This window comes from Bacillus rossius, chromosome 12, assembly GCF_032445375.1.
Source record: "Bacillus rossius redtenbacheri isolate Brsri chromosome 12, Brsri_v3, whole genome shotgun sequence".
Lineage (NCBI taxonomy): Eukaryota > Metazoa > Arthropoda > Insecta > Phasmatodea > Bacillidae > Bacillus > Bacillus rossius.
The window spans coordinates 43091285-43104548 of record NC_086339.1 but is presented as its reverse complement, the minus strand read 5'-3'; the positions used below and the strand labels follow the sequence as shown (position 1 = coordinate 43104548).

At 35.1% G+C, this 13264-nt stretch overlaps 2 protein-coding genes across 2 annotated transcripts in view; both read right to left on the bottom strand.

Moving 5' to 3' along the window:
* Window positions 1-13264, bottom strand: part of LOC134537971 (uncharacterized) — a 99650-nt gene that overhangs the window by 13941 nt on the left and 72445 nt on the right. The window contains exon 4 of the mRNA XM_063378990.1: window positions 7126-7310. Within this exon, the coding sequence (XP_063235060.1) occupies window positions 7126-7310 (185 nt within the window). The remainder of the gene's footprint in view (window positions 1-7125; window positions 7311-13264) is intronic.
* Window positions 11522-13264, bottom strand: part of LOC134537880 (neutral amino acid transporter B(0)-like) — a 121883-nt gene continuing 120140 nt past the window's right edge. The window contains exon 9 of the mRNA XM_063378779.1: window positions 11522-11757. The gene's annotated coding sequence lies outside the window, so the exon portion shown is untranslated. The remainder of the gene's footprint in view (window positions 11758-13264) is intronic.

Genomic DNA, 13264 nt, shown 5'->3' with positions numbered 1-13264 from the left:
CACCTTATGATCACGCAGGCTGGGCCGGAACGCTATTTTTTGACTCACCTTAGGGGCAAGGTGGAGTTACAGTGTGCCAAGAATCCTAACCAAACTTTGTTTATAGATGATGAAGAACGACCAGGTGCTGTGGACATAGAAGTTCCGTGTGACTGTCGATTGTATCTGAATAGTGAATTGAAAATTAATGAATTGTATCCTTGTGACTATAGAGCTAAGTCAAAGTTTCAACTACTTCATGTGATCCCCGCAGCCTGGACTAGGTTAAAGAAATTAAAGATTTTTCCACGGACTGCTTCCAGCCACACAGTTTTCCCCTCATTGGAGGATTGTTTAGATGAGGACTGGCCCTCTGCCATTCCTCATTTGAATTTCACGGTTTCTCGGTTCACTAGATTGGACCCCATTTCTTTGAATAAACCGGTTGAAGTATTGAGTTTCATGGTCAGACATGTTCAGAGTATTGCATTATTTGTGATAGGGGGTACCCTAGTTTTGATTATTATTAGAAATCCATACCTTGTGGGTATTGGAACGTTCCCATGTGTAGCTGCACTGGATGAGACCACTATGTTAAATGCTGAACTTACTGTTATGGTTTTTATATTGGGAATTGTAATTGGTATGTTGGCTTTTCTTATCTGGAAGTGTATTCAACTTAAACGAAGTGCACAGAAAAATTTGAAGATATCGTCCCCAGTCACGCCTGTTGAGGCATCCACGAGTGGAGAGGCTATGGACTTACGAGAACGATTACGTAATGAAAATGTAATAAAGGTCAAATTGTCCAGTAACACTGGTGATGAATTTCTTGTAAACATCACACTTATCAAACCATGAGGTAAATTTTCTTTTATTGATGGACTCATCCTAATTGTTTACTATTATCGCGGTTTGTAATTATTTCAAAATGGTATTTGTTGTTTAATGAAGAATTAGCTATGTTTTTAAAACAAAGTAAGTTACTAATTATTTGGGCACATTGGTGTATTGATTATAAAGATTTAGATTTTGTTTGTTAACCAGAGATGATCCTAGGTGTCTGTTATTTCAATAGGTTATGCTGGATTGGAGGTTAAGCCAAGAAAGAGATCCTTATCTCATTTACCTCCCCTCCATTATCCTTCCAGTGTCATGTACTGTGCGTTTGAACCAGATTTCCATGGACTCGGAGAGCCAGGACCAACTTTAAACTCGACATGTGGTGCTAGTGTAGAAGATGAACTGTTATAGCATCAATCATCGTGTCCATCCTCATTACCGAGGATCTGGGACTATACAGCCTGTACCTGGTGGTGGGAAAAAGTAACTGTTATCCCATCCAGGAATTGTTGTGGGCTGTGTGTGACTCCTGTGGAAGTGCATTCGTCGGATGACCCCAGTTGATTGCGACATGTATGTGTGGACTCTCAGTTTCTAGAAGAGAAGAGACGAGACTGCTTGGTCGCAGTGGGGTTCGCCGCTATCATGGCATTGCTACGTTGAGAAGCCAGTGCTACATTTCTGTACTAATGATTTTGGTGAACGTTCTATCCCGCAGCGGGTTGCTGCCATTACGACTCTGTGAAGATTTTGGACTTCAACTAACGTTTGAAACTTTTGAACTACTTTCTGGTTCCTACCTAGAAGCATATCCTCTTTTGCCCTCGGTCCTCTTAAAAGGGGAAGGATTTTTTGTTGCAAATTTCTTGTTTTGCTCGGGTTAACCTTTATTTGTACGTTATAAGTTTTGTATCCTAATTATTGAATCTGCGGGGTAAACAGGCACCTGGGTTCATCAATGGTTAGGGGTTTTAGATTCCCATACCTACCTTGTTTGAGATTTGCCTATGTTAGACACTGTTGTTAAATGACATTAATGAAAGGTTAAATTTATGAGTTTGTCATTTTCTATTGTTGAAGTATGTTGCTACCCCTATGTAAGTTTGTGTTTTTGAATCACCTAAGATTATTTTTGTTGTTATTGTTTATTTTGTTGATGAATCTGATGCTGGGTATGAAAGTTTCTTAGTATTGACGGATGGCACTGCTGGCAACATGCAGCAGAGATGGCTGGAGCTGAGGGGTGCTACTCCAAAAGGTGGAGCCCTGGACTTGGGGACGAGCTGCAGATCGTCCACCGGGATCATGGCTCCCGCTGCCCCTTCGAGCTGTTCTGTCACCATGCTTCGCCTCTCTCGGCTGTAGGCCAGTCAAGTTAGGCTTAAATGTGCTTGTACACAGTTTAAGTGAAAACCTCAAGATTACTTTATTTAGCTCAATACAACTATGTACGCTCATAATTGGAGATATGAAATTGTAATTTTATGATGTAAGCAATCGGATCAATCTTTGGATACCTCGAACCCGTCTTTAAGTTTACCTCTGGTTGTTATGTTATCGATTCTCCTCTGGCCGGTCTTGCTATGACTTTTAGGAATTGGCTCGTGCCTCTCAGGCTTCATTTGTAATCTTAATAGTTAACATTGTAAAATTTTCTTTCAATCCTTTGTTTGTAAATTTAAAGTTGTGGTTCTTGGCTTGTGGGGCACAAGCCCTCGTCGTCCGGAGTGATGTCACGCGGTAAAATTTTACGTGTAGGGTTTTTTGAACTTGGCTTTGCGCATGTAATGATTTGTGAGCCCGCGTGAGTTCCTGACACTTGTTTGCGACACTCGGGCATTGACTTTTGTTTTCCTGGCGCGGTAGATTGCTAACGCTCTCTGATTTTCTGGGACGGTGGCGAGTTTCGCTGCCCGAGAGCCTGGCCAGCTGCGCGGGCGGTTGCGTCATCCTGTCCTGGAATCTCCGGGAGTGTTGGCCGCCCTGGTTGGTTTCGCTGCGTTGCTGTTCGTGCGCGTGACGCACTGGTGTTTGTGTCGCCACCAGGTGGCAGAAGTGCGAGTCTGGCATGACCGGTGGAGGGGGGGGGATAGCGTCGGTTGGCGGAATGGCGGTTGTGTTGTGAAATCGCGGCCGGGATTTTTGTTTTCGCGTGGAGTGTTCTCGACGTGATGACGTTGTGAAGTGAATGTAATAAAGGGGGCCACCCTGGGTGCGCCCGGGGTGGTTCTTCTCGGAGAGTTGTTGGAGGTCTGTCGGAGCCCCGGCTTGGCGGGTAGCTGCGTGCTGCCGTTCGAAGGTGTTGTAAGTAATGGCGAACTCGTAATTTTACTTCACCTCTTGTAACATCTGTGGGCGTATTTTAAAATTGTGTTAGAATGACTTAACGTTTTGATAATTTCCAGGATTGCAGGCAGTTTGTGGTATCCAGTAATGTAAAATTTCTTTCATTAATTTTAGCTTAAGGATGGGTCGAGGTATGCGTTAAGAATAATCATGTTATTTTAAAAAAGAAATACTCGTTCTAAGAAGAGGATAAATTATTGTTTATTTAAGTCAAAGGAGTATTTAATATTTTTTTGTTTCTTACCAGAGTATTTTGACATTATTGACTTTATTTATTTATTTAATTAGTTAATTATTTACTTTTGTGTTGGTCATCATTTACCGGAAATAAAACCTGAAACGATGTGGGATAAATAATACTTTTTTTTCTTTCAGTCAACACCCTACACCCCCTGTCCTAAGGAGGTTAGACAATCCCTGTACCAGCTCTACTGCTACCATCCCCTAGCCCCCCCCCCCCCTCCTAATGTTTATTTTGAAATCTTAAGATGTTATTCTATTACTTTTTATTTTGAGTGACATTCGTGAAGATCCTGTCGGAGACCGAGGGCCTTTGCGACAATATATCAAACTGAAATTTTAAATTAGTTAAATTTTTACGGATAAAAATGAAGCATTTAGATAAATTTTATATTATTTAAACTCTATAAACAATTTTTAAATATGGAATCAATTTCATTAGATATTTTAATCAATTATGTAATTGTTGAAACAAGACATTAGAAAACACCTTAATTTGTTTATAGTTTTAATAGATAATGCAGACGTACTCTTTGGTATACCACACCTAAACACATTTAACCTTACTTACGCACACAAGCTCACAGATAACAAGGTATTTTCTCAAGTCAACATTAATTTGTCTTCTACATAGTCCCAAATATTTTTAATACTTCGTGTAAATGAATTTCAACTACTTGACAACCAAAATAAATAGTTCAAATGCAAGTCTTTGAGAGAAAATATTGCATAGGTAAAAATATATAAAAAAATAATTTTATATGAGAGTTACATACAATTTTGCATTAATTTTAACAAACATACAGAAAATTATTCTATCTAAACGCAATAACAAGCTATATTGAACTTATATATATATTGCTTACTTAAATTAAAAAAGATATATGCTCAACTTTCTAAAGTAAAGTTTAATTTATACATTTTAATATGCAAAATAAAAAAGTAAAAAAAAACTAAATTGTGATCTCGTGTTTCATTACTCGCCAGTTATGTGTATCATCTAACCTCGGTAACAAGCGTATGGAGCAAACTCAGGTGTTCTCGTGTTGCAAAATAAATTAACAATACGAAATTCGGACAATATTTGGCGTATATTTCTTTAAAATAATGTCGAAAGTGATAAATATACGAAAAGATTTCCTTTAAGGGAAAAACTTGAAACAAATTTCTATTTTTGAAAAATAAGTATGACTATATTTAACAAGATAATAATATAAACTCACCAAACCAAACCTAAGCGAATCAAAAACAAAACGACCCAGGTTAAAATTTTATTTATCTCCTACAATTTTTCTTGTTTCAGGTAGTTACGGAATAGATATGATGCACTTAGTTCACATTCTGATCTGCGAAAAAAAGAGAACACGTAGAGGTTTTCATGTTAACCATAAGAAAGTAATTAAGAACTAAATAATAAACAAATGCAAATTAAATTCACAGTTGAAAAGAAAAAATTATTTGACTCGCAACAAGAATATACTAACGATAAGTTACGTTTAAATAATGCTTACCTCGTTAATTTGGGTAATATATCTAAACATCATCCTTGGTAACAAAGCAATAGCTAAAACACTTGAATACTCAATAATTATAAATAATAAAAATTCGCAATACTCGCACATGATAATCGCTTACTTTCCCAAAAGCCAAGTGAAAAAAATACATATATAAATAATTATCAATATATATAAAATTACATTATTATATGTGTATGACGTCGATAAACTCCGACACCGTTTGAACGATCGCCATGAAAGTTGGCGTACATATGGACGTGATTTTCATGGAGAATATTGTATGATACCCATTTTGTGAAACTTACCGCTAAATGGCGTTAGAGTCCATAAACTTCTAACTAAACCGATCGCCATGTGTAAACAGAAAATCATATCTCAAAGACAAAAATCATTTGTGTCATTACTTGATGTCCACTGCACTGTCATGTAGCGCTATATATTTTGCTTTAACTCGCAGATAATAAATTACCCTGTGTTCAGCCCGGGCAACGCCGGGTACTGCAGTCAGTTATTTATAATTATTGCGTGTTAAAATGTATTCTTACCAACGATGCTGGTTTGAATTTTATACCCATTTTTACAAAATAACGTACATTTAAACATATTCTTTCTTTATTATATTCTTGTTGTGATCAATTTTATTTTATTTCTTTTAGATTCTGGCATTAATTTGCACATGTTTATTACCTTACTATAAAGAATATGTATACGGACGGATAAATCACGAGGTTTCCGCAGACTTTCCGAGATTTATGATACTTTCTCGCTGATGCAGCACTGTGGTTACACATTTCCGTTCTTTAGAGTTCCGTGCCAGTCACGAAATTACTCCTACCAAAGGCCGCATACCGAGGACTAATATGATTACACATAAAACAACTTTATACGCTATTCACTTCATCCTCGGTCCCAGCTTAACTTTATGGCCAGTTTGAAATTTCAAGAAAAAATTATATCCAAAACACTCCATATATTCTCTGGAGCAACATTCCAGAACTTCGTATCTTCTCAGCAGCACTGACAACATGGTCTTCATTGCTATGTAAGCATATCGCTTGCCAATGCACGTCTTGCGACCGTAAGTGAACGGAATAAACGAAGAAGCAGGGCGGCTGGCACTATTCTCTCTGCTGAACCTGTCAGGATCGAATGCGTCCGGGTTCGGGAAATAATCTGACTCCCTGTGCACCAGATAAATTGGGATTACGAAAATAGCTCCTGCTGGAAAAGTGTAGCTGTTAACACGAACATCTTCGTCAGCCCTCCTCGCTACAAGTGGTATCACGGGATAAAGCCTCATAGTTTCATTGATCACTTGTTCCAGATACACCATCTCCTTCAGATCTTTTGCCGTGACGGATCGGCTCATATCTTCGCCGAAGATAATTTCCTGCTCTTGTAAGACTTTTCTCTGCACATCTTGATGTAATCCCAGGAGCATCAAGGTTGTGGCTACAGTGTAGGCTGTAGTGTCTGTGCCAGCTCCGATAACTAACATGGTCTGGTCCTTTAGTTCCTCTTCGTTTAATAGTTCTGGATTTTCTACCAAAGTTGATACCATTTGTTCCAGGAACCCAAGTTGCTCCGGTGTGTCAATGTCTTTCTGATTATCAGTGACCTTATTTTTAAAGTGAATATATGAATCCAGCTTATCTTTGACTATACGAGTTACAAAACTACGAATGGGCGTGACTAATGCAACCATTCTAAAATAAATTAGATAGCACTTAAGAGTGCAACTAAACCACAGCCAAGGTGTGATAAAAACAAAGGAAGCCATTTCAGCAAGTTTTGGAAAGTTTTCAACAGCACTGTGAATGTGGTTTTTACCTTGGATGTCCATCGGCACGCCTAGACTCGTCTCGGAAAGCATTTCCAGAGCGCAGGGTATGGTGTGGTCCACCATGTTTATTGTCTCTCCCGCACTGTGCGCCTCCAGCAGGTCTGCCAACCGCTGGCTCTTCCCGTGGAACGTGTTGACGTATGAGTCGACGATCTGGTTCCTGAAGGCTGGGTCTAAGATTTTACGGTATCTCTTCCAATCTTCGCTTTCGGCAGTAAGCAACGAATTACCGAAAAGAACGTTAAGGGTATTGTAAAACATTGGCTTGTTTAATGTTTTGCTACTACTTAATATGACTGCTATGTCCTTGGGGTCCATCAACCCAACACAAAGTACTGGTCCAAACCATAATCTAACCACGGCACCGTAGCATTCGCGCAGCTCCTTGAAGAATCTCAAGATGTCTTCCCTGCGAGTGACCACTTGCAAAGTGTTGCCCAGAAGAGGTACCCCAGCAGGACCGGGTACCCGCTCGCCCAGTTGGAAGTAGCGGCTTCGATGGAAGCACCATCTCACTGCGATGCTGACCAGGCTGATGACGACTGCCGAGACGCACCAGACAGCCCACGACTGCGGCACCACCATGTTGATATTATAACCCGGCCAAATGTTCAGTAGCAAGTTTTTAAATGAGCCGGACGTAGTCTAGCAAACTTGTTTATACTAGTCGACCTTGATACCCTCCCTCCGAAATTCTAGTTTGTAAGAAAAAGTTTTATTTCCACAGTTTTAGCTGTATATAAATAGGCCATTCTCATTTGAAGGTCGTTAACAACACATTCTAACGGGTGTTAAAAGTGAGTTCTTTTGAACATATTGTTGTCTTGAGACAGTGATATACTTGGCAATTTATGTATACAAAGGTTGACAATGCCCAGTGTATAATTGTAAGACAGCAATACTAGTGAAAGTTGTAGTATTCGCAGTACTGCTAACGCTGGGGAGATTAAACTACGAGAAAGTTTATCATAGCCAAGTATAAATGTAAAATATATCCTTTTCGCCATACCCTACAGGCGTACGTAGATTTCAAAATACCTGTTTGTTCTGAAAATGTTTTGGAAATTTCTATAAACTTGTTGAAACTATTATGATATTATGTACATAACTACTATACGTTGTCCAATATTGTAAAATGATTTATTAAACACTTTCTCATTTTCCTTTCAGTGAAAATATTTTGAATGTTTTTAACTCAATATATCCAGCATTGAATAACTTAAGAATAAATTTAATAATATGCCTTGTATGGAAGTTATGTAATGTTTTTAGTTCAAGTACTACCTTTAATCACTTGCAAAAATAATGTGGTCGTAATTAAAGTATCCCCTATTCTATACTACTTAAAGAATACCTATTTGAAATGTTTTTCTCTATCTTTTATATATTTGTTTCATAATTGTTTTAATAATAGTATAAATAAATATTAGGATTAATTTAATTAATTACAATCGATTTGATATGTTATATATTAAGAAAGGAAAAAAAAAATATTATTTTTATTATTTGTTATTTAAACCCCTTTCAGAAACGTTTGGTCTGAGTAAAAAAAAATGAATGAACCAAGGTTTTAGATAAAAATTTTATTATAATGTTTACATACAATTTGAACATTTTTTGATGAAGGGAGATATTATTTATATGTTCTTTAATATTTGTTTTTTTTTTTTTTGCACCCATTGCAGAATGAAACTTTTTTTACAAGAAAAGGTTTCGATATAACTTCTACGTGTTAAAATAGTTTTAAACGAATGTTAATATCTTCATGCTATGGGAGTTGTAACTATATTTTTTTTTTTGCTTTTAAAAAAACGTTTCCCTGTTCCACCCCTTGCGACGGATTTTGACTTTTAAAGAGCTTGTCCAAGATTTCGATTAGTATATGTTACGTATCAATTTGGAAGTGATTGGTTAAATATTACAGTCGTGTCTATAAAAATGTGATATATATAAACTTTTTTGTAGACGATGGTTTTGGAGTCTATGGACCATAAAACGAAAAACTATATAAAAATTTTGAAAAACACACTTCGGTTCAATAGGTAGTATTTTTTCGGTGAATAACTTAATGTGTTAAAATCATTTAAAAAAAAAAACAGGAAAACGGAAATAATACAATCTTTTTTTTTTTCTGAGACTGCATAAAAAACTAAAATCACTCAATAATGTCATGCAGATGTCTGTATCCGCAGAGTCTCGCAGATGTCAGAGTCGGCCAGACAGTGAGGCACTTGCGGTGACAGGCGCCGTGCAGGGGGACTAAATGACAGTCGCTACGTGACGTGGCTTCCTGTCCCAGGCTGGCCAACCTGGGCTGTGTTCCCGTCCGACCCGCGAGATTACTGTCGATTGGATTGTAACCAGCAGCCGAGAATAGTGACCATGAAAATAAAACTATTAAAGTAACAGAGTGTGTAGCCAATGTAAAATTTAAATAAGAATCAATTCCAACTGAACGTCATTAAATATATAAAAAAATAAATTCCGTTTTGTAAAAACCGAAACCAGTTTCAAAACTTTAGATCCTACAGGAACTCAGGATTAATAATTATTTCACTAAAACAAAGAAAGTATAAACGGAGTTAATTAAACAAGAAAATTAAGTACAAGGCTTTGGTTTTTATATGTTCTTAAGTAATACACATTTTCGTCTTGTGAAAACAAACATTTAAATGTTAAAAATTCTTAAAAATTTAAATATTTGCAAAAATATCATAGCATATAAAATACATTTTTATTTAAAAGGCCATTAAATTTATTTATTATTTTTATTTGTGCTTTGAAATTTTAGTAATATTATATTGAAATATCGGTTAATATAAGTAAACGTCTTTAGATTTTAACTAAATATTAAATTATAAATATTAATTTTAAGATTTATGTTACAATAGACAGTTCACTTTTTTAAATTAAATATTTGCATTTAATCTTTTAAAACAATGGTAAAGTATTAGACACAATTAGCATAATAAGGCCATTCCTTACTATGGGTCTTCATCGATAACCCACGGATCAAGTCGTTGAAACATATTTACAGCACAACAATTTTGCTATTTAATTTTCTTCAAACTCATTATTATTATATTTAATTAAAAATACCTGTAAATAACATTTAAATTTATTTTCACTAAATGTAAATTTTTAGCTTCTTGGTTCACACCAGTTAGTGCTTCACAAGGTACATTTTATATATTTTACATGTAATCACGAACTTTATTTTTATAATGTTTAATTCATTGGTTAAGTTTTTAATGGATTCTTTCTTTATAACACAACAAATTTATATTATTGTTTTAACTTATGCTATAGCAATGTATTAAGATACTTAAAAAAATGACGTTAAAAAAATTATTAGGTGGATTTTGGAAAAAAAAGACTACTAGTTGTCGTAGTTACTATATATCGCCCCTTTAGGAAAAATTTTAAACTTTTTTTTTAGCCGTAGACTCCAATACGAATAGTAAACTCAATTTTTTTTATATATATATATCACTTTTGTATGGACCAATAATTTTACTAATATTTGAGAAATACTTTCCAAAGTGATACAAAAATAAAGTTATGAAAAAACTCAATCGAGTTTTATAATGGTCAAAATTCACCCAAAGGGTTAGCAAAAGAGAAGGTTTTGAATAACAGTAAACTTGCTATAACTTCCTTAACACAAATGACATCAAATCGTATGAATTTATAATTTTTCGTTATACTAATAATAAATATATTCTCAACATAAAATTTTGTTATGACCAACCAGAGTTGCAAGTGGTGGAAAAAAAAAAAAAAAAGAGTTTTGAGAACAAAATAATAAGTCAAATATTCCTTGGTAGCCACAGGAACAAAACTATTTAAATTTTGTGTAAATTTTTAAAAAATTAACATCCAAACATATTTTGAGCAACTTTTGATCAGACGTAAAATTTCTGCCAGAAAATATTATTAAATAAACGAAATGAAAATCCAAATTTCTGTGTCATATACATTATCAAATCCGTGTTTATTCATTATAATTCTTTTAAATATTTTAACTGAAATAATTTCGTACACTACCAACCACTAATGAAATAAGGAGGGGGCAGGGATTAGAGTTTAACCTTCTTTTTAGGCAAAATTTTAATAATACTGTTAATTGCTTAATTCCTTAATTATTGGCTTGAAAAGTTTTTTTTATATAATTAACCAAATACTGGAAGCTTTAGAAAAAAATCAGGGTTAAAAGACAAAAATAATTCAAAACTTTCTTTTTGGGTGAACAAAAATTCTGTAACAGTTGTTTTTCTAAATATTATCTTAAACCTTTGTTTTAAATAAAAGTTACAAACAGCAACGATTGAAAGACAATACAAAACATTTTATGTGTACTAGGTACACATTTAAATTCGTTATAATGTTTGCAAATATCCTAAATAATTTTTAAACATTTTGTTTGAAATAATTTTTTATGGGACTAACTTCTATTCTAAGGTGTTTAAAAACCAAGGGCTGCAATAAAAAAAAATACAAAACTTTTATCCTCTACTCTATGGATTTCATTTCGAACTTATTTGAAACCTTCTAAATTGTATCTTAATATTTGTGCCAAAATTTTTTTAAGGACCACTTATTATGTAAATTATTTTAATAGATTTTTTTGGTTATGAAAATTCCACCAATACCTTAGTGGGCATAGTATTAAATAATTTCATAGTTTAAGATACTAAATGCAAAAAATTAAAAAAAAAAACTTTCATTGAATAGTCAATGTAGGCTACGTAAACAAACGTATTTAAGAACGTAATCAAAATGTTGTTTTAGTCAACAATACAAATGAAATCCACTCTCGTTTGACGGTGATTGCTGTTTGTTATTCCTTGTGCTTCCCACGGCTGTGAATGCCTGCAGTATGTCGAGGTCTCGGCCCTCACACACCACTTCTGCATGACTGCGCACAGCCTTGGCCGCGATATGACTGCTGGCTCCAAGGTAACTGCACCTGCATGTTGGGAGCAGCCCCTGGAACAGGTTCTCGTGTTTGTCCTCGTTCAACGCCCGCGGGCTGTTATTCGCGACTTGACTGTTCCTCGTTTCCACATTCTCCATCTGCCACTGGAAGTCCGCGAGAGCTGCATGGTCGCCAGGCAGGTCTCGCCTGACCAGACTCGACATGAGGGGACAAAGAAACCAGCTTACGTGCCGAGCATCACACGCCTATGCTCTCCCTCCTAACAGATTCAAGGCCAGGGAGAACGCTACTGACTGTTACCTGGCTCTTGCGCTGTTATCAACACTGTATCTCACATTGCATATGTGAGACAATGCACACATCCTTGACGTTGTAACACTGAAAGTGCTCCCTCCATTTTGACTTCGAAGTAGTCTGAGAAACAGCATCATACCTCGGCTTCCACATTCCCTACCTCTTATTTTTCAAACGGCTTGTACATTTACATGAAAGCTACTGTATCACTACAAAACGATATTCGCTGTAATACCGAATTCAGATTTTTGTCCGGACATTTATGCTTTGTGTTGTCCCAGAACATACATTAAAGTATGTTTTTTTTATGAACCGTTCCTTGAGAAGCTTTACAGCATTAACTACACACATTAAATGTATAATAAAACAAAATAAATGTCACATGTTGTTGAATATTTGATAATATTTCCCGATAGCCTATGTAAAAAATAACAGCTTGCAATTTTCATCAATATAAACATTAAATTTATGCGCCAATGTCCATAAGTGCGATTAGAAATTTTCAGTACAATTTCCATAAAAATCATTATTAATATATTTATATATATACATATATATATCCATAGCAAAGTGTTTAAAGAATTTACAATATATTTCTTGTAGTAAAACATACAATTGCTTGGTAAATAGTTTATAAATTATCACTTGCAAAAGTACAAAAAAAATGTTTCCTGTGCAGTGATACGCCGACCTTGTCTTTCGGTTTCACTTGACTAGTAACATAATTATTTAGCAAAGTATCTTATGTTTCATTTCATGCATTTTTTACTTTATTCTCTTCCTGATTTATTCAAGGTATCATTATATCCTTACTAATATTATAAATGCGAATGTGAGTTTGTTTGTTTGTTACGCTTTCACACGGAAACCACTCAACCGATCATCATAAAATTTTGAGCGCATATTTTCAAGGATACAGTAAAGAACATAGCACCTTTTTTATATAAAAAACAATATTTTTTCCTAAAGGCAAAAAATTTGATATTGGTATGTATGATCGTCCGACTGAGTGTTTGAAAAATTAAAATGAAATTTAATGCCATCTGACGTTTCAATAAGTAAATTAAATAATTCGTCAATACTGTATGCAATACTGTAATGCCGGCGGTCAGTTAACTATTCAATTTATTTTTCTGTCACCACCAAGCAATACTTAAACTTTTTTTAATTTTTGAGGTTAGGTGTTTGTTGTTTTACTTTGGTAATGGTTGCTTGGACGTTGATACTGAAGTTGATATTTTACTTTCAAGAAATTTTTTTAAT